At 40.2% G+C, this 19,109-nt stretch overlaps 1 protein-coding gene across 5 annotated transcripts in view; it reads left to right on the top strand.

Annotated features, from left to right (window-relative positions):
- The window catches only part of CEP85L (centrosomal protein 85 like), a 218,189-nt gene that overhangs the window by 45,753 nt on the left and 153,327 nt on the right, over positions 1-19,109 (top strand). Inside the window, exon 2 of one of the 5 annotated variants that reach the window (XM_073893849.1) lies at positions 6,630-6,741. The exons of 1 other annotated variant lie outside the window; for it this stretch is intronic. In XM_073893849.1, the coding sequence (XP_073749950.1) occupies positions 6,630-6,741 (112 nt within the window). Of the gene's footprint in view, positions 1-6,629; positions 6,742-7,832; positions 8,270-12,034; positions 12,251-12,664; positions 12,760-19,109 lie in introns of those variants that run through there. 3 more of the 5 variants (XM_025864817.2, XM_025864823.2, XM_073893850.1) reach the window with 3 other exon arrangements.

Here is a 19,109-nt window from a genome sequence, read left to right as displayed (position 1 = left end):
CCACTACAATGTAATAATTATTTCACTACATTTTAAAGTGATCTTTTGGGGGCCTGGGTGGCTCAGTTGGTTGTGTTGGATCTTGACTTCAGCTCAGGTCATGATCTCAGGGGTGTGAGCTTGAGCCCAGGTCAGGTTCTGCACTCGGTTTGGAGCCTGTTTAGGATTCTCTCACTCCCTCACCCTCTGCCACTTCCCTCCCCTCAAAAAAAAAAAAAGTGATTTTTAATTTTTTTTTAAAGATTTTATTTATTTATTTGTCAGAGAGCGAGAGCACGAGCAGGGGGAGCAGCAGGCAGAAGCAGAGGGAGAAGCAAGCTCCCTGCCAAGCAAGGAGCCCGATGCGGAACTCGATCCCAGAACCCTGGGATCATGACCTGAGCCGAAGGCAGACCCTTACCTGACTGAGCCACCCAGGGTCTGAAAAGTGATCTTTTAAAAGTTAATTTATCTTTTTTTAAAAATACAGATTCTAAATTTTGCAGATTGAATTTAAGTCAGGCTAAGTGACTTCTTCAATCAGTATGTTGTTGATCAAAACAATTAAGAGAGTAACATGTAATATGAAAGGCTGTAAGCACTGGAGTACAGAGTGAGTCCAGCTTTCCTTACAGATAATTTGGATTAGAAAAACCCCAAACAACTTTTGCCTTATTATATGTATATATGTATACACAATAGAAAATTTAAAAGCTATAGTGACATAAGGCAATCTTTCACACCTGTCCCTAGTTTTCCTGCCCTACTTAGGTACTCAACAAATATTTACTGAAGGAATAAGTAATAAGTATTTTTATACTATCTTGTTTTTTAAAATATGTATTATTTTTATAATCAGAAAAAAATATAAGAAATCAGTTTCCCCATAAACCTGAAAATTGCAGCTAGACTTGTGTTTTGTTTTCTGAATGTAATACTTGTTAAAATTCTAGACCTCCATTGAAATTTTAGCAAAAAGGCCCAATCCTTAAATCATTAGATCATTCTAGGAATTGTTTCAGTGCCATTAATTGTATTTACAGTTCCCGAGATCACTATTTTCTTCCAGTGTGTAAGCAGTATGGGGAAAATTCTTTGGATGAAAACTTACCAAAGTTAACACCATTATCAAATTGAATTCTCTTCTATTACCCGGAAGTAAGAAAGCTACTAAGAAAACCATGCTAACGTTTGAAAATTATTTGTTTGAGTAGAGAAATTGTAACCAATTAACTACTCTTTATTAAAATCCTGCCAATCTAAGTGAACACAGTAAATTTCACACATTTGTAGTTTGCTCCTGGAAGCACCTTGGATAGTGGCAAATTTATTTTTTTAATTTTATTTTATTATGTTATGTTAGTCACCATAACATTACATCATTAGTTTTTGATGTAGTGTTCCATGATTCATTGTTTGCGTATAACACCCAGTGCTCCATTCAATACGTGCCCCCCTTAATACCCATCACTGGGCTAACCCATCCCCCCAACCCCCTCCCCTCTAGAACCCTCAGTTTGTTTCTCAGAGTCCATAGTCTCTCATGGTTCATCTCCCCCTCCGATTTCGCCCCCCTTCATTTTTCCCTTCCTACTATCTTCTTTTTTTGTTGTTGTTGTTAACTTATAATGTATTATTTGTTTCAGAGGTACAAGTCTGTGATTCATGAGTCTTAAAAAATTCAGTGCTCACCATAGCACATACCCTCTCCAATGTCTATCACCCAGCCACCCCATCCCTCCCACCTCCCACCACTCCAGCAACCCTCAGTTTGTTTCCTGAGATTAAGAATTCCTCATATTGGGGCGCCTGGGTGGCTCAGTCGTTAAGCGTCTGCCTTTGGCTCAGGTCATGATCCCAGGGTCCTGGGATCAAGCCCCACATTGGGCTCCCTGCTCTGCGGGGGGCCTGCTTCTCCCTCTCCCACTCCCCCTGCTTGTGTTCCTGCTCTCGCTCTCTCTGTCAAATAAATAAATAAAATCTTAAAAAAAAAAAGAAAAGAATTCCTCATATCAGTGAGATCATATGATACATGTCTTTCTCTGACTGACTTATTTCGCTTAGCATAATACCCTCTAGTTCCATCCACATTATTGCAAATGGCAAGATTTCGTTTTTTTTTATTATGGCAAATTTTTCTAATTGGAACAGCAGCTGCCAGGACCAGCCCAGTCAGAACTACTCAGAACTTTCTCTCACAAGTTTGTGTGTCCAAGTGGTAATCTGAGTCCACTAAACCCTGTGGTGCTTACATATGTATACTATTGTGTGGTTTCAGTCCATGCTGCTATGTGCTGCCTTCCTGATAACCCATCCTTGGTTTCCTGTCCTCAGAAACATTTTCATCATGCTTTATAGAACCCCGACTTTACTATTTAAAACCTGGGATGCCTGGGTGGCTCAGTCGTTAAGCATCTGCCTTCAGCTCAGGTCGTGATCCCAGGGTCCTGGGATCGAGCCCCGCATCAGGCTCGGCGAGAAGGCTGCTTCTCCCTCTCCCACTCCCCCTGCTTGTATTCCCTCTCTTTCTGTCTCTCTTTGTCAAATAAATAAATAAAGTATTTAAAAATAAATAAATAAAACCAACCCAACTCCTTTATATCTTTATCCCTACGGGTTGTTTCATTTGGGTTCTCTGGGAAGCAGACGCTAAAATGGAGGTAGGGGTGCAAGAGGTTTATTGGAGCATAGCACCTATAAAAAATGAAAGGGGTGGGAAATAGGATTGGAAAGGGAAGACTCAGACCTCAGTGCAGATCTGACCAAGTCTCAGTCAACCCAACAGAGAGCTAGAAGACAAAGGCTGATGATTACAACGGTTCTGCATGGGAAAGAATGGCAGGCCCCAATGTCTCTGCCATGCTCAGTCACTGGCTGGAGATATCCAGGAAAAATGGCCTACCCTCAAAAGCTGAGGCAGATCCTTCAGGTGCTAACAGCTGGGGGCCGTCAGTCAACTGCATTCCTTGTGCCTGAACATCAACGTTTTTCTGGAAGGGAGGTCAGAGACCTGCAACTCCAGTGCAGCCTCATAGATTAATTCCTCCCCTGCTCCACCTCTGCAATCTTAAACTCCAACATTCTCCCCACTCACCGTAATGCCCCATCTTTCCGGCGTTCACCCCCCTATCGTCATTATATCTGCTCTTTGATTTCACGAGAAACTTCCACTCCCTTATTGCCTCGGCCTTCTGTCAACATTTCAGCCCTCTCTTGATTTCACTGTTTTCTCCAGATAGGCTAGACCCAGATTCCCATTCTCCATTCTCCACCCAATATCCTTAAATTCTTTGCCCCCTTTCCCTAAGTGCCCACATCACAAAATCCTGTTATTTTATCTGCCTTCTTTATTCCTATACTCAAACCGCTGGCTGCAGCTAAAGAAAAATCATACACCACCACAGATTAATGTCACATGGTTTCCAATTCAGCTGAACCCTAAACATTATACAGAAATCCTATAATTAGGTACTTCCTTCTCACTCGGCATCTGAAGAAAAATCTTATAATTTGTTTTGCAATGTATTAAAGAGCATGATGGGAAAAGCATGGGCTTTGGGATCCTATGGATTAGGTTTGGATGCTAGCTCTTTACTGCCTGTATGACCTTACCTCTCTGGGCCTTTCTCTCTGGGCCATTTCTTTAAAATGGAGCTAAATTGACTGTTGATGGCAGATTGTTTTATTTATTTTTTAATTTTAATTCCAGTATAATTAATATACAGTGTTATATTAGTTTCAGGTGTACAATATAGTGATTCAGCAATTCTATGCATTACTCAGTGCTCATCATAGTAAGTGTACTCTTAATACCCTCCATCTAGTTCACCCATCCCCCCTGGAACTACCAGTTTGTTCTCTAAGGTTAAGTGTCTGTTTTTTGTCTTTTTTCTTCTTTGTTCATTTTTTTAAAAAACTATTATTTTTAATTTTTGTTTTGATGACATATTGTTTTGAGGATTACATAAAATATTTAATGGGTTTAGTGAGAAGTCTCAATTCACTTAAAATATATATTCTAAAGTCCCACTCCCGCAATCCACTGTACTTTATTGAAAACCTGCCTTTCCACTGAGTTCATCTCAATCCAGTCCTGTAATATTTTAAGGTTATTAAAATATTAAATATTAAAATTTTAAGTTATTAAAATAGCCCTCTTCTCCACTAGTGCAGGTTAGGTAGGAGGCTGTGTGTGTGTGTGTGTGTGTGTGTGTATGGGTGTGTGTGTGTGTGTGTGTATGGGTGTGTGGGTGTGTGAGTGTTTGTGTGTGTGGGTGTGTATATGAGTGTTTGTGTGTGTGGGTGTGTGTATGAGTGTTTGTGTGTGTGTATGGGTGTGTGGGTGGGTGTGTGTGGGTGTGTGTGTAGGGAAGGTATGAGCTGCTTTCTTGAACTCCACCCTTCTCTCTATACGCTTATCCTTCTGGTGTCTGAGTAAGAAGACAGGGAGGGGAGAACTTGTCTTTTTATACATTGTCAAGGTGGTTGTCTTCCTTCATTGTAAATGACCTTGCATCTTTTCTATAGGCTCAGTATGGCCAGGTAGTGACCACAAATAAGTTCCATTCACAAATATGTCAATCCTAAGTAGTTCCAGTAAACACTGATGGTACCTTTGAAGACTTAACTTTGTCTTTCACTTAAATTCCATCCCTCCCAGCCTTGCCTCCTACTCAAAGGACTGCTCCATGATTTAGTGGTTTATGTCTTACCTATATTCTCATTGGCGTTCCAACCCAACTTTGGAGCCAAAGGTACAGATGGAATTAATTTTCTGTATCTCTCAGGAATCATGGACTTGAGATGAGATATCCTCACCCTGTTGGCCTGGTCGCACCACAGATGAGGAAATTGAGGCACAGACAGGTTGAATAAACTCTACGTCTTCTATTCACCTTTGTAGAGTGAATGTATCTGCTAGGAATCCAATTAAGATTTTTCAAATCCATTGCCAAGAGTTTCTTAGTTTCCTTTTTTCATTATCATAAATGATTATTTGAAATTACAACAACCCACAATAAATTCAGTAAGTTATCATTTTTATGATCTGGAAGAGGTTATATATCACGTCCCTTGTAACAACCTTGATACACCAGAATTATCTGTTCCTTGGAATTTTTTAGACTTCATCCACAAATCTGTCCCTCTCAAGTGGCAATTGTTCTTTAGGAGCTATTTCAATTGTTACTGGATGGTTTAATTTTTCTACTTTTCATTGGTTTTGATATTTTATATTTTTGTAAACATTAACGTCTCTTGAGGTTTCCTTGTATTATGCACAAGCTATTTTCTTCTAGTTTTAAAATATCATTTTTATCCTTTGTTATATCACTCTTCAATTCTCTGGTGGTTGTTTGCCCAGCATGATAAATTTATGTAAGAAAAACAGATGTAAGATAATTTAACTTAATCAGATCAGAGATTCGTATCCAAAGAACTTAAGATTTATAAATGCAACATTTATTTTTCACTTTTAAATGTTTTTTTTTTGGAATGCAATATTTCAAATGAAGAGTTTAATATGGTTTGATATTAAATGTGGTGTTTTTGGTACTATTTTACTCTTTTATGATCTAGTTTATACTTTTTTTAAAGAGTCCTGTCCCAAAACATTATCTAAATTTCACCTAAGCAACTGTATTAAAACACATACACACAAACACACATACAGAAACATACACAGTCACTATTTTCATTACTTACTTTTGTTATCTCTGTGTAGAAGAACAATTACTGAAATACTTAGGTTCAGTAATAAATGTCTTTGCTTGTAAGATTCTCCTCATGGTTTTTTCATACTATCATAACAAAACAAAAATATGCCAATTTACAACATCAGGCTTGGTAATGGTTAGGTAGTTCTTGGGTTCTTAAGCCTTTGCTATGATAAATTTTAATCATTCTGAGAACTACGGATACTGGGTGTGGGGGGAATCTGAGTTCAGTATATATTCAGAATCTATATGACTAAAAAAATGGTTACAGTTTACTTCATATACATAATACTCTTAGTATTTATGTTATTTTAATTGCATTAGATCTGTATCCTTTCAAGTTTAATTAATAGTAACACAAAAATTTTTTTCTTTGGTGCCAACTGCCAAAATAGAAACATGTTTTTAATATTTCCTTTTACCCTGTAATAAGTATTGAAATATTTTACATAGTCTCAGCTTCACACATTCTTTTGAATGTGTGTAGTATCATGCCCTTCGCATTGGTAAAAAACATGTAGAAAATCTGAGCAAATGATTAAAAAAAACACTGCTTAGAATTGAGTGGAAGTTGGCAGAGTTTTGGAATAACAAAAAAATATAAACTCACAAAGGACCAAGATATATCTGTAATAATTCATACATTTCTTAGAACTGTATAAAAAAAAGTTTGGTGTTTATAATAAATACTGTACCTAATATGAGACTATGGTAACTATAAATCATGAAAACAAGGATACTTTGATATAGCTGTATAGCTTCTGATAATTCTTTCTGGAATTTATTATTATTATTTTTTAGGTTTCTTTCTGAACCTCAACTATTCAAGTTTCCTAAACTTGAATACCTAAACTATTCAAATGAGCTAATGCACATTTAAATCAGGAAAAGGAACCAATCACATTCTTTCATGTTTCTTTCACTTTCTATCCTCAGAAAAAGCTGACCCTGGGGCCAACACTGCTCATAATTTGGAGAAATAAATGGAACTCTATGGGTGGGAGACTAAATGTAAAACTGCAATCAGATAAATTACAACACAGATGTGGTAAGTAATAGACTACACAACTAAATGTAATTTAACCTTTAAAAGCTTTAAGCAGTATTTCCCATCTCCAAAGTGTTTAAATAGAAATACAAGGCCTTTGTTAGCAAACTTCTAAAACAGGAAAAAGTATCACTGGACTCAGAAGTCTTGTTGAGGGTAGGGACTTGCTTTTTAGTTTATCTCTGATTCATGTGCCAGGTGTAGAACCCTCCTTCTACAGTGCTCCACTTTTATTAAATAAACTCTTTTCTATCTAAATGTTGGAAGGATCCTAATATTTCCAGTGAAAAGTAAGATTTAAGGAGAGGATGCTGCTCCCTTTTGTCCTTCCTCAGGATACTTACTCTTGTATTCTGGGTTCAGGTGAAGAGTGGGAACTGACCAAATGCAGGAGAAACGTGAAGGTGCAGGGTGTAGGGAAGTACTCCCATTACACACTTTGGTGCCATTTTAACTCCTTCCTCTCTGGTTGCTTATCTGAATCACTGGGCTACTAGATTAAAATTTGCGGCCCCTCCCTGAACCCTCTGGTCTTTTTCTTTTCTGCTTTTTCCTGCGCACATTCTTGTATAGTAGATATTTTGCTACCCGCTCCCGCGCCATTGAATTTGAGAATTCAGGAACACGACTTCTTTTCTATCCCCCAAAGTGATCTATCAACGACGTTTCTGAAATGCAAGATGACTTTAATCCCAATCCCAAAGAAGACTGGGAGTCCCTCAATCCCTCCCGGGCTAGCCTTTTATCTCAAGCAGTCATGCTGCGGGCACAGGTCTTCCACGTCTCTTTCAGAGAGGTGCCCCGGAGGGCCTGAGGGATTACCCTAGGGAGGTTGGTACCGAAAGATACAGCCCCGGGGCCAAGTTCTTTTCATCTTCCCCTCTTCTCATCCGACTGAGCGCAAGGATGCGGAGGGAGGGATGCAGCTGGTGCGTCGAGGCAACCCATCGGTCGCTGGCTGAGCAAAGCGGCGTAAGGGTACCCTGCGGGTCCGGGCCGCAGTTCCCGCCCCGCGCCGCGCACGCATTATGTAAGCGCCCGAGGCCACGCCCCCGTCAGGCCCCGCCCGCACCCGGCCCCGACTCAGGCTTCTGCTCTGCCGGCGGAGGGGGCGGAGAGAAGCCGCAGCTGCAACTTCGCCTGGAGGCTCTGAGCCCAGCCTGGGCTCAGCCGGGGACCTAGGCGCCGTCACCGCGGAGCCGCTGCTTCCCCGGCCCGGGCCTCAGTCCGGCGGGTTGGGCCATGGCAGCCGCCGCAGGCGGCGCCGCGTCGAATCTGGCCCCTGCGCTCCCCGCCCGTCGCTGAGCAGCCGTTAACCAGAACGCCTGCCCGCCCTCCCGCTCTTGCCGCCGCGGCCCCAGGCTCCGCACAAGTTTCCGCCGCGGAAGAAGCAGGAGGCGAAGGCGGGGGAGGACGGACGAGGGGAGTCGTGTGCCCCCGGCCCTCCGGCCCGCTATGTGGGGGCGCTTCCTGGCCCCGGAGGCCGGCGGCCCGGACAGCCCCGGCGGAGCCCGCAGTCTCCCGGCGGGTAAGTAACGGGACAGTCCCCCGGCTGGCGTGGGGGTCGCGGCCGACCAAGGCGCCTCGGGACCCCGGCGCCGCTCCCCTCCCTTCTTAGGCCTGGCTTCCCCCGGGCCGCCTCCCCGACGCCGCCGCGCGCACGCCCGCCCTGTTTTTCCTCCCGGCCCCGCGGGCTGACATCTGGCGGGCCGCGTCCCCGGCCCCGTCCGCCCCGCATCGCGCGGCTCGGCGTCCAGCCAGCTCCTCCTCGGGCTGCAGCCCCCGCGCCCCAACTTAAAGCTCGCCTGGGCCTCCTGCGGTTGCGCTTTGTTGTCCGACCTCCTCCCTTTCCGTCGTGGGGTGTGTGGCCAACGTGGATAACGGGGCTCACGGGGGACGTGAGCGAAAGGTCGCTACGACCGTGCTGCGGCGGCGGCTCGTGGCGCGCCTGGGAGCGCCGGGGTCCGCTGCGCCCACGCCCGCAGCTGCTACATGGGGCGTTTTGGGGCGGGAGGAGGTTGCTGGTGATGCGGTCTCCTCCGTAAGTGATCCCGGAGGGGACTTCAGCCCCTCAGTGAAACCTGGTCACCTCCCCGCAGCCCTCTCTGGCGTAAGGGGAGGACACGTCCTGCATGAGCCAATCGATCTTTGAGCAGTGGGGGTGTTAATGCGTTCGCTTCTCCCTGGCACCTTCAAGGAAAATTTGGAGATTGTCGCGTTCAGTGTGCGAAGGGAGCGGTTTGTATCGGACGGACAGCCATTTCATGCCTGCATCTGCTTAGAAGTTATGTAGGAGCCACCAAATTAGGATAACCCCCCCCACCTCCAATTCGGAATAAAAAAAAATAAGGCTTGGGTTGCCTGTGACAAGTTACTTGACACTGACCGTTCCTCCAGTCACTTTAATTGGATCTTGAACCCTTTTGAGAAGCTGGAAGTTATATAGGCCTTTTATCCAGAAAAAATTGCCCTCAGGACAGACGCAAAATTTTTCCTACAATTTTAGGTGTTTATAGAACTCTTAAGTAACCTTGTTCCACAAAATGTTTGAGTTTCACTTGTAACTGACATTTTCGTGTACATTCAAAGCTATTTGCAAAACCAAAAAAGTAGAAGCAGTATTTGGAAGTGTGAATTTTTTTTTTCTGATAGCATTTTCTGCTGTTTGAAATATATCAGGCACAGTTGCTATTAAAATTTCAAATAATGCAATTTTGTGGTAGTCTAGAAATTTGTGATGTGTTTTTTTAGACATAATTTTACCAGTTATTGAGGGATGTAATTGACAAGTAGAAATTGTATGTATATTTAAGGTGTACAACTTGATATTTTGATGTATATATGCATCATGAAATGATCTCCACAATCAAGCTAGTTAATATATCCATTACCTCATAGAGTTACAATATTTTTGTGAGTGGTAAGAACACTTAAGATCTACCCTCTTAGCAAATTTCAGTCATACAGTATTGTTAACTGTAGTCATCATACTGTACTTTTAGATGGAGACATATATAAATTTTAAAAGTCCAGAGTTAAATTTAAAATCATTCTCTTAAATTTGGTCCTGCAACACTTTTAGAAATAATGGAATTTAATGTAGGCATGAAGTTAGTAAAAATGTGAGTAAGAATTATTTTCTCTAAGATGTATACTACTTGTCCTAAGAAGGGGAGACCATAGTTAAGAGGTTTCTGATGCTTACTGAGTATTTGGAAATCCTGCAATCAAAGTAACTTCAGTAAGTGAGAAGACACTTCATTATCCCTAGGGGTTGGATGGAGTGGTTTCAATTTATCTGTACATGTCAAAAGCCATCTGTAACATCTTTGTAACCTTACCTCTTTAAATAGATTTGTAATAATAAGTTTGGAGGTATAATATCACCCAAGCATTGTATCCATTTTTTCATTGTTTTCCATGAGGAAGAAAACATCATAGTGCTTAGAAGTTAAGTAACTAAAGGAAGGACTTTGAGGTTGTATTGCAGCCTCTAGACCTTAGCTGTAGCAAAGAACATAGTGGAAGGAGATACATTATAACAGTACCCAAGTTGAAGGAATTTGGACAGGATATCTTTACAAAGCATATATTTTATCTCAGCTTTTTTGACAGTGATAAACCATTGGTAAGTCAGGACATGCCTTTCCAATAAAAAAATTTTTTTTGCCTCTATGCTGAGAGTGGATTACTTTTACAGTAATAATGATGTGATTTTTGTTAATGCTTCTTCATTTTCTTGAGCAAATACGTTTGTTTGTTTTTTTTAAGATTTTATTTATTTGAGAGTGAGAGAGATGGAGAGAGCACGAGCAAGGAGGAGGGGGAAAAGCGGGATCTCCACTAAGCAGGGAGCCCAATTGGGCCTGATCCCAGGACCCTGGGACCATGATCTGAGCAGAAGGCATAACGCTTAACCAGCTGAGCCACCCAGGTGCCCCATGACCAAATAAGTATTTAAAATTATTTTTTAGTTAGTTTTATAAAGTTATACCATAGATGAAAAACTTAAGTGTAGTTTCTTTTACAAATGAGCAGATGGTGAAGGTCAAGTTAACGACCTCTGAGTTGATTTATGCAGGGATTTCTTTTCCTTTCTGAGAATTTGAAGAGAATTTATATTTTTGAAATGATGTCCAGTGTATCTTTTGACGAAATTGAATGATTTTAGAGCTTTTTTGAAAACAAAGGGCTGTCTTCTGATTGAATTTGTCAGCAATCATTTTGGTCCGGTGGGCCAATGGGAAGACCAGGGATAAGTAGATAATTTCTGGTATTAAAATGAATTTATTTCAATATGTGGGTTAATTCTAGGTATCCTAAAACTGATTTGCTTATACAAATATGTAACTAGACTAAAGAGAAAATGAAAGGTAATATAGAATCAGCTGAAAATACTGAAGGGAACTTTTTTATTTTTTAAGTAATGACAGTAAAAACAAATAGTAGTAACAAGTGTGAGTGAGTTGGAAAATCCTGAACTTTTGACCTTTGCTTTAAGATTTAATTTTGTTTTGGTACCTACAGTTTTTCAGCTTTATAGAGTAACTGTTTATAAATGTAAATAAGATGAATATGTTCTTATATTTCCATACAAAGAAAAAACAAAAGTCCCCCCTCCGCCCTCTCCTCTTTCTCTATTAGCAAGTATGGTTAGAAAGCTAATTTTAAATAGAACAAGTGGTATGTCTTTTATGTTTTTGGTTGAGTGCATTTGAGAATACCTTACTATTCAAAATGTATAATAATTTCAAAATTGGTTGAAGGATGGGTATATTTCCCTTAAGTTCTTTTTGTTTGTTTTGTTTTTTTAGAGAGGGAGAAGAGGAGAGGGAATCTTAAGTAGGCTTCACGCCCAGTGCAGAGCCTGACATTGTGGCTTGATCTCACATCCCTGAGATCATGACCTGAGCTGAAATCAAGAGTTGGGATGCTTAACTGACTGGGCCACCCAGGTGCCTCTATTTCCCTTAGGTTTTAAAAAACTAGTATGATATAGTAATATTTTGAGTATGTATATCTAGTTATACTGAACTTGATTCATTTTACAAATATTAATATATTCAACCCTTACAACATTTTGGGGTAGGATATGATAGTTTTAAAGTGTGCTAAAACATAATGTTATGGAAAACAAGATCTGGAAGAAATGTCATTTGTTTAGTGCCCTGAGCTTGAAATCTACCTCTTTCTAGTTGATGCTTTGCCATAGGTGATTAGTGATGTCATAATGATAGTGATGGTAACTGGTCTGATTACATCAGATACTAAGGTTTTCTGCTGTGGTTCTGAATTAGATGGATCTAAAAGTACTGTGGTAACAATGAAACATAATTCTTTCACCTAAACTCAGTTGGACATGTTCTATTATAATAGGCATTGGGAGTTGAGGCGGGAATCTCAACTTTAGTGATGACTTTTGTGAAATGAAGTTGATTAGTAATTGGAATTTGATCACTTCTTGGCTTGAATGAAGCTGGTTAATTAATCTGAGGCCAGGCAATAAATGGTAAGTTGACAATCACTATTGTCATGATCCTGGAGTCCCAGGATCCAGTTCCGCATCAGGCTCCCTGCTCAGCGGGGAGTCTGCTTCTCCCTCTGACCTTCCCCCCTCTCCTGCTCTCTCTCTCTTTCTCATCCTCTCTCACAAATAAATACATAAAATCTTTAAAAAAAAAGAATTTATCATATAAGATCTTTCATTTTAAGTGTGGGAATGGTTAACATAAAATGAACATCAAATTGCTCCTCATACTAATATTTTACTTCCACTTTTTATTTTTGTTAAATTAAAAAAATCCATTGTTATTGCCTAGCATAGCAGTTGGCACATAATAAGTACTTGGTAAATGTTTGTGAGTCATTCTTTCAATAAATATTATGTAGTAAGCATTGTACTAGTCTCTAGGGATACATCACTGAACAAGAAAGATAAGGTCCTAGCTCTAAGGGAGCTTACATTCTAGTGAGGAGGAAGCTGTCTGTAAGTAAACTAACGACAAGAGAATTCATCTGGTAAGTACTATGAAAAAAAAGGAACTGGGTGAGGTGACCGAAGATGGGTAGAGCTACTTTGGATAGGCTGGTCAGGAAGGCCTTTCTGAGGAACTTATACTGAGCTGAGGCCAGAATGATGAGAAGGAACCAGGCATGAGGGAGGAGTGTTTAGGTGGAGGGTACAGAAACAGCTCTATGGTAAAAATGAGGAGTTTGAGGAATATCAAGAGCCAGTGAATTTGGACCATAGAGAGCAGGGATGTGAGGAGTGAAGGAGGCCTGATAATATAAGGCATTGTAAGAAGTTTGGATTCTCTTCTATATGGGGGGAAGTTAGCTGTGAAAGGGGAGGAGAGATGACTATTCATTCACCAAGTGTCTACTATGAGGCTGACACTGTTCTATGTATTGGGGAAACAAAGTAGACATTCTCTATCCTTGGTGTTTACAGATCACTCCTGGCTGTTTTGTGGGGGGAAGAAATTGTGGAGGGGTGTGGGAAAGAAGATCAGTAGGGAAGCCAGTTTTTAGGTTACTGTAGTAATTAGGTGACAGATGATGGCTTTGATCATAGTGGTAAGATCAGATTTGGAGAGAAGAGAATGGGTTTGGAATATACTTGAGAAACCTGACAGGATTTACTGATGGTTTGGAGATGGAAAAGGAGGGAAAGAGGAATCAAAGATGATGTCTTAGTTTTGGCTTCAGTAATTATAGTCTATGGTAGTACCATTTCGTGAGGCAGGGAAGAGTGAGGAAGGCAAGTAGAATTGAGTTCTGTTTTGGTCTTGTGAAGTTTGAGATGCTTTTTAGAAGTTCAGGTAGAATATTGAGTCTGGAGCTCAGTGGGGAGATGAGAGAGGTGGAGGTATGAATTTTGAGAGATATCTGAGTATAAATGGTGTTTAAAGGTGGTCACATGGAGAGAGCATATAGAAGACAGCAGAGGATCAAGCTCTGGGACATTTCATGTTTTCTGTCAGGTAGAGGAAGAACGGAGGGAATAGCCAGTAAGTTTGGAGTAAAATCAGAGTGTTATCGTTCTAGAAGAGAGAAGGCTGAAGGAAGGAGTTATCACTAAAGTCTTAGAGTTTTAGAGGCCGTGTAAAATGAGTCAGAAGACAATGGCCAGTTTTAGTGAGAGAGACTTAAAACTGGAGGGGATTAGAGATTTCTCTAATCCACTCAACTCTTTATTGCATAGAGATTAATACATAAGTCCTAAATAAAAGTTTGAATTGCTTTCTCCTTACTACTTCTCAAGCTAGGGTGACCCTAGGTTTGCCTGGGATGCTCAGTTTTAAAACTGGGGGAAGTATCTCCTGGCATGCCTTACATTGAACAGTGGCTGAGCCTTGACTTTGGCCAGGGCATCTGAAATGGTGTAAGTGTTCTTCCCATCAGGATAGATTTTCTCAGTCAGGGAACCTAGACTTTGGTAATTAGTTTTATTTTATGCTTTGGCCTGAGAATCTGCTTCAAAATAGTGATTCTGCCTCTTATTTTTATTTTCTTGTGTGATAAGTGGTCTTAAGACTTCATTACATAGTGCTAAATTAATTCAAGTCATTGATAAGATTATAAATTACTTTAAAGAATGAGTTTAAGATCAGGAGCTTTGTTTTATGCCTTTTCTATATGGTAGATATCTAGTAAATAAGTATGGTTGCTTTATTGATGCTACTTTTCAGTACTAAAATTCAGAGTTAGAGATGAACTATAGTTTTTAGTTATCCTTCTGGAACAGAATGGGATGAAAGATTTGGACTACATTTCATATAAAATTCAAAGTTTTCTACAAGGTAGTTACATTGCTCTTATAGGGGCAGATGTGTGTTTATTGACCGTAAGAAATATATATTGCCTTGCCATGACATTACAGAAGCTTTTTTGAAGCTTTCTCAGTAGTACTTGAGCATTCCATCTCATTTGAGGAATAATGTACTGAAAAGTTTGACTAGGAATTAAGTTCTTTAATTTTGGGGAGATATTTGTTAATTTTCTCAAAACTTTATTTTGAAATGTTCTAGAACTAAAGTTTTTTTGTTTGTTTGTTTTGTTTTTTTAAAGTATGCTCCCCGCCCAGTGTGGAGCCCAGTGCAGGGCTTGAACTCACGACCCTGAGATCAAGACCTGAGCTGAGATCAAGAGTTGGACGCTTAACTGAGCCACCCAGGTGCCCCTAGAACTAAAGTTTTTAGTTTTGGCATTTAAATATGTGTGGCACTTAGGTTCCTAAGTATGAGTAAACAAAAGGCTGACTGAGAAATAATTAGCTTATTCAGCTTCCTTTGGAGATTAATGGCTACATAAATGAAAATAGCATTTATTAAGCCTAGCTACTGATTTAGGAAAATTTATTTTGATTGGGATTTTTATTTTCGCCCAGGTGCTATTGATCCTTCTAAGTTTTGGCATAATTTGCTATAGAATATTTTTTCTAGTGGTACTGTGAAATAGTTATATTCAAAGACAAAGAGAATCCTCTGGAATACCACTTGGTATACTTTCTCCACATTTGTAGTGGTTTTATAAAAAGCCTCATTTTTACTAGTTTATAAACAGAACAGAGGCTTATAAGAGGTTAAATGAAATGTGGCCCTCATTCCAAATGGCTGCCAATGTACTTTTTTTGAATGAAGCATTTCAAGTAACCAGAAGATAGGACTCCTCACCTTTTTACACATTGAAATCAACAGCTCTATAATTTTTTCATAGGAGGAGATAGACTTGTCTTTGTTGTTTGCTGCCTTAATGCTCTTGAATTCCTTGTTTTATATAATGAGTACTTGGCAAATATTTATTGGTTTGAATTTATACTTTTTCTGTGAAAGGCAAACCACTTATTTACCTGATCATTGTTCTTAATTGAGGTAATCTTAATCTCAACCTGAACCAATGAAAGTTCTTCCTTGTTATGATAGAATTGTAAATAAGGAAATTCAGAATCACGTCTGAAGAATATAGTCTTAAACCTTTTGTGTTAATGTGTCTAAAATTATTTAAAGTAGTTGAATGAACTTACCTATTTTTTTTATGTTTAGAAAGCAAAGACTACTAGTTTTTGATTACTTAAAATTCAGTTTTAATTTACATTCCCACCAACAGTTCCCTTTTCTCTACGTTCTTGCCAATATTTGTTATTTCTTGGCTCTTTGATAATGGCCATTCTAACTGGTGTGAGGTGGTATCTCATTGTGGTTTTGATTTTCATTTTTCTTTTTTTTTTTAAGATTTTATTTATTTGAGAGAGAGAGAATGAGAGACAGCACAAGAGGGAAGAGAGTCAGAGGGAGAAGCAGACTCCCTGCTGAGCAGGGAGCCTGATGTGGGACTCGATCCCGGGACTCCAGGATCATGACCTGAGCCGAAGGCAGTTGCTTAACAAACTGAGCCACCCAGGCGCCCTGATTTTCATTTTTCTGATGGTTAGTGATGTTGAGTACCTTTTCATGTACCTGTTGGCCATTGTATGTCTTTTTTGGAAAAATACCTATTCAGATCCTCTGCCCATTTTAAAACTTGATTTTTTTTTTTTTTGGCTGTTCAGTTGTATGAGTTTCTTATATATTTTGGATATTAAATCCTTATCACAGGAGCATGTGGGTGGTTCAGTCAGTTAGGCATCCAATTTTGATCTCAGCTCAGGATTCCATCTCAGGGTCTTGAATTCAAGTCTCATGTTGGGCTCTACGGTGGGTGTGGAGCCTACTTAAAAAAAAACCCAACTTATCAGATATATGATTTGGAAATACTTTTTCACATTCCAGAGGTTGCCTTTTCATTTTGTTGATGGTTTCCTTTGCTGTGCAGAAGCTTTTTGATACAGTCCTGCTTGTTTATTTTTGCTTTTGTTGCCTTTGCTTTTGGTGGCAAATCCAAAAAAAATATTGCCAAGACTGATGTCTAGGAGATTATCCTCTGTTTTCTTCTAGAAGTTTTATGGTCTCAGGCCTTATATGCAAGTTTTTAACTCATTTTGAGTTGATTTTTGTGTATGGTATTAAGATAGGGGTCTTTTGCATGTGGCTGCCCAGTTTTCCCAACACCATTTATTGAAGAGACTATCCTTTTCCCATTGAGTATTCTTGGCTCCTTTGTAGTAAATTAATAACCATATATGCATGGGTTATTTCTGCACCCTTTATTCTGTTCCATTGATTTATGTGTTTGTTTTCATGCCTGGCACTTTAAAAAAAATTTTTTTATTAAAGATTTATTTATTTGAGAGAGAGTGAGCATGAGTGGGAGGGGCAGAGGGAGAGGGAGAGAGATTCAAGGAGACTCTGCGCTGAGCACAGAGCTCTATGCATAGGACCTGAGCCGAAACCAAGAGTTGGGGACACTTAACCGACTGTGCTACCCAGGTGCCCCTTTATGCCTGGCACTTTTTTTTTTAATTTTTTTATTGTTAATAATCATATATTACATCATTAGTTTTTGATTATGCCTGGCACTTTTAAAAATATATGTCTTCGTGATTTTTCACCAAGATGGTGGAGGAGTAGGAGACCTTAGTTTCATCTGGTCCCAGGAATTCAGCTAGATAGCTATCAAATCATTCTGAACTCCTGTGAACTCAGCCAGAGATCTAAGAAAAGAATAGCTGCAACTCTACAAATAGAAAAGCGACCACTTTCTGCAAGGTAGGAGGTGTGGAGAAGTGCATATGAGCTGATATATGGGAAGATAGACCCCAGGGGGAGGGAGCCTCTGTAAGCTGGCTACCAGAAAGTGATATAGCAGCAGAGTGCAAAATCAGAACTTTTAGAAAGAAGTCTGTTCTGGTGAGGGACATCCCTGCCTGAAGGATGCTCAGGTGATGAAGCAGGGTGGAATCCTAGGTGAGAAAGTGTGGTCTCGGGATCACCGGGGTTACAGGAAGATGGGGGGTGTTTGAATGTGGCAGAGTTCCCAGACATAAGAGTGGGGAAGTTGGCTGCTATCAGTGAGCCCAGGAGTGGGCTCTCAGTTCACGGTTGCCATAAACTGAACTGCGGCCTGGTCTGGTGACTGCTGTCTGAGCAGGGGCCCAACAAGTGACAGAACTGGCAGAACTGACGAGACCCCCGGGAGGAGTGGCATGGGTGAGAGCCGCAGGAGTCAGCCGGGTTTGGAGACTCAAAGCAGGGTTGCCTGTCTGAGATAGAAAGGCTTGGTCAGGGTGCCTGGGTGGCTCAGTCATTAAGCATCTGCCTTCGGCTCAGGTCATGATCCCAGGGTCCTGGGATCGAGCCCCACATTGGGCTCCCTGCTCCGCGGGAAGCCTGCTTCTCCCTCTCCCACTCCCCCTGCTTGTGTTCCTGCTCTCGCTATCTCTGTCTCTATCAAATAAATAAATAAAATCTTTAAAAAAAAAAAGAAATGCTTGGTCACAGGCTGGGTGAGCACAGAGTGGGGAGCGAGACCAGTGAGGACAGGAGTGATTGATTGCTTTTCCCTGAGGGTGCACTGAGGAATCCGGTCCAAGCTCTTGGCTCTTGGCTCTGAGGCTGGAGATTGAGAGGCCACCATTTCAATCTCATCCTCTAAAGTAGTACTGAAAGCCTTCAGGGAACAAAAGCCACATAGATCAATCCGGAGCAGATTACTTAGCCTTGCCCCCTGGCAAGGGCAGTGTCATTCTGCCCGGGGCAAAGACACCTGACAATCATTGCAGTAGGCCCCTCCTCCAGAAGATCAGCAAGAACATCCAGGCAATACCAATTTTGCCAATCATTGAGAATTGCAGAACTCAGTGCTAGGGGCATACAGCATATAGAATTCATGGTTTTTTTCCCCACAATTCTTTAGTTTTTTAATTTAAATTTTTTTTCTCTTTCCTTTCAACAGTTTCTTATTTTATCAGCTTTTAAAAAAATCTTTATTTTTCATTTTTACAGTTATATTCTAACCTTTCATTGTATTTAATGATTAAATAATGACTCATTAATATTTAATCTTTCATTACAATTTTGGGATGCAGTTTCTTCTAAAAGACCACAGTACACCAAGAATCTAGTCTATGGCTCTGTTTTCTTCACCTGTCTGATCATATTCTCTCTCTCTTTCTTCTTCTTCTTTTTTTTTTCTGTTAAAAGTCTTTTTAAAAATTTTCATCTTTACAGTTACATTCTTTCAATGTATTTACTTTTGTGTATTATATATGTATATATATATATATTTATGTAAGTTTTCTTATAATTTTGAGATATTAGTTTCTTGTAACAAGCTGACCAAAATACGGTCAGGATATAGTGTATTGCTCTGTTCTTTTCACTTGTCTGTTTATATTCCTTCTCTTTTTTTTTTCCTCTTTTTTTCTGGTCTTTTAATTTTCATTTTTACAGTTACATTCTGTCCTTTAATTGTATTTAATCTTATTTTTT

Source organism: Callorhinus ursinus, unplaced genomic scaffold (genome assembly GCF_003265705.2).
Source record: "Callorhinus ursinus isolate GAN/ISIS: 27379988/994484 unplaced genomic scaffold, GSC_fseal_2.0 scaffold6, whole genome shotgun sequence".
Lineage (NCBI taxonomy): Eukaryota > Metazoa > Chordata > Mammalia > Carnivora > Otariidae > Callorhinus > Callorhinus ursinus.
Note: the sequence above shows the minus strand (reverse complement) of the source record. Positions and strands in the feature narration are given on the sequence as shown.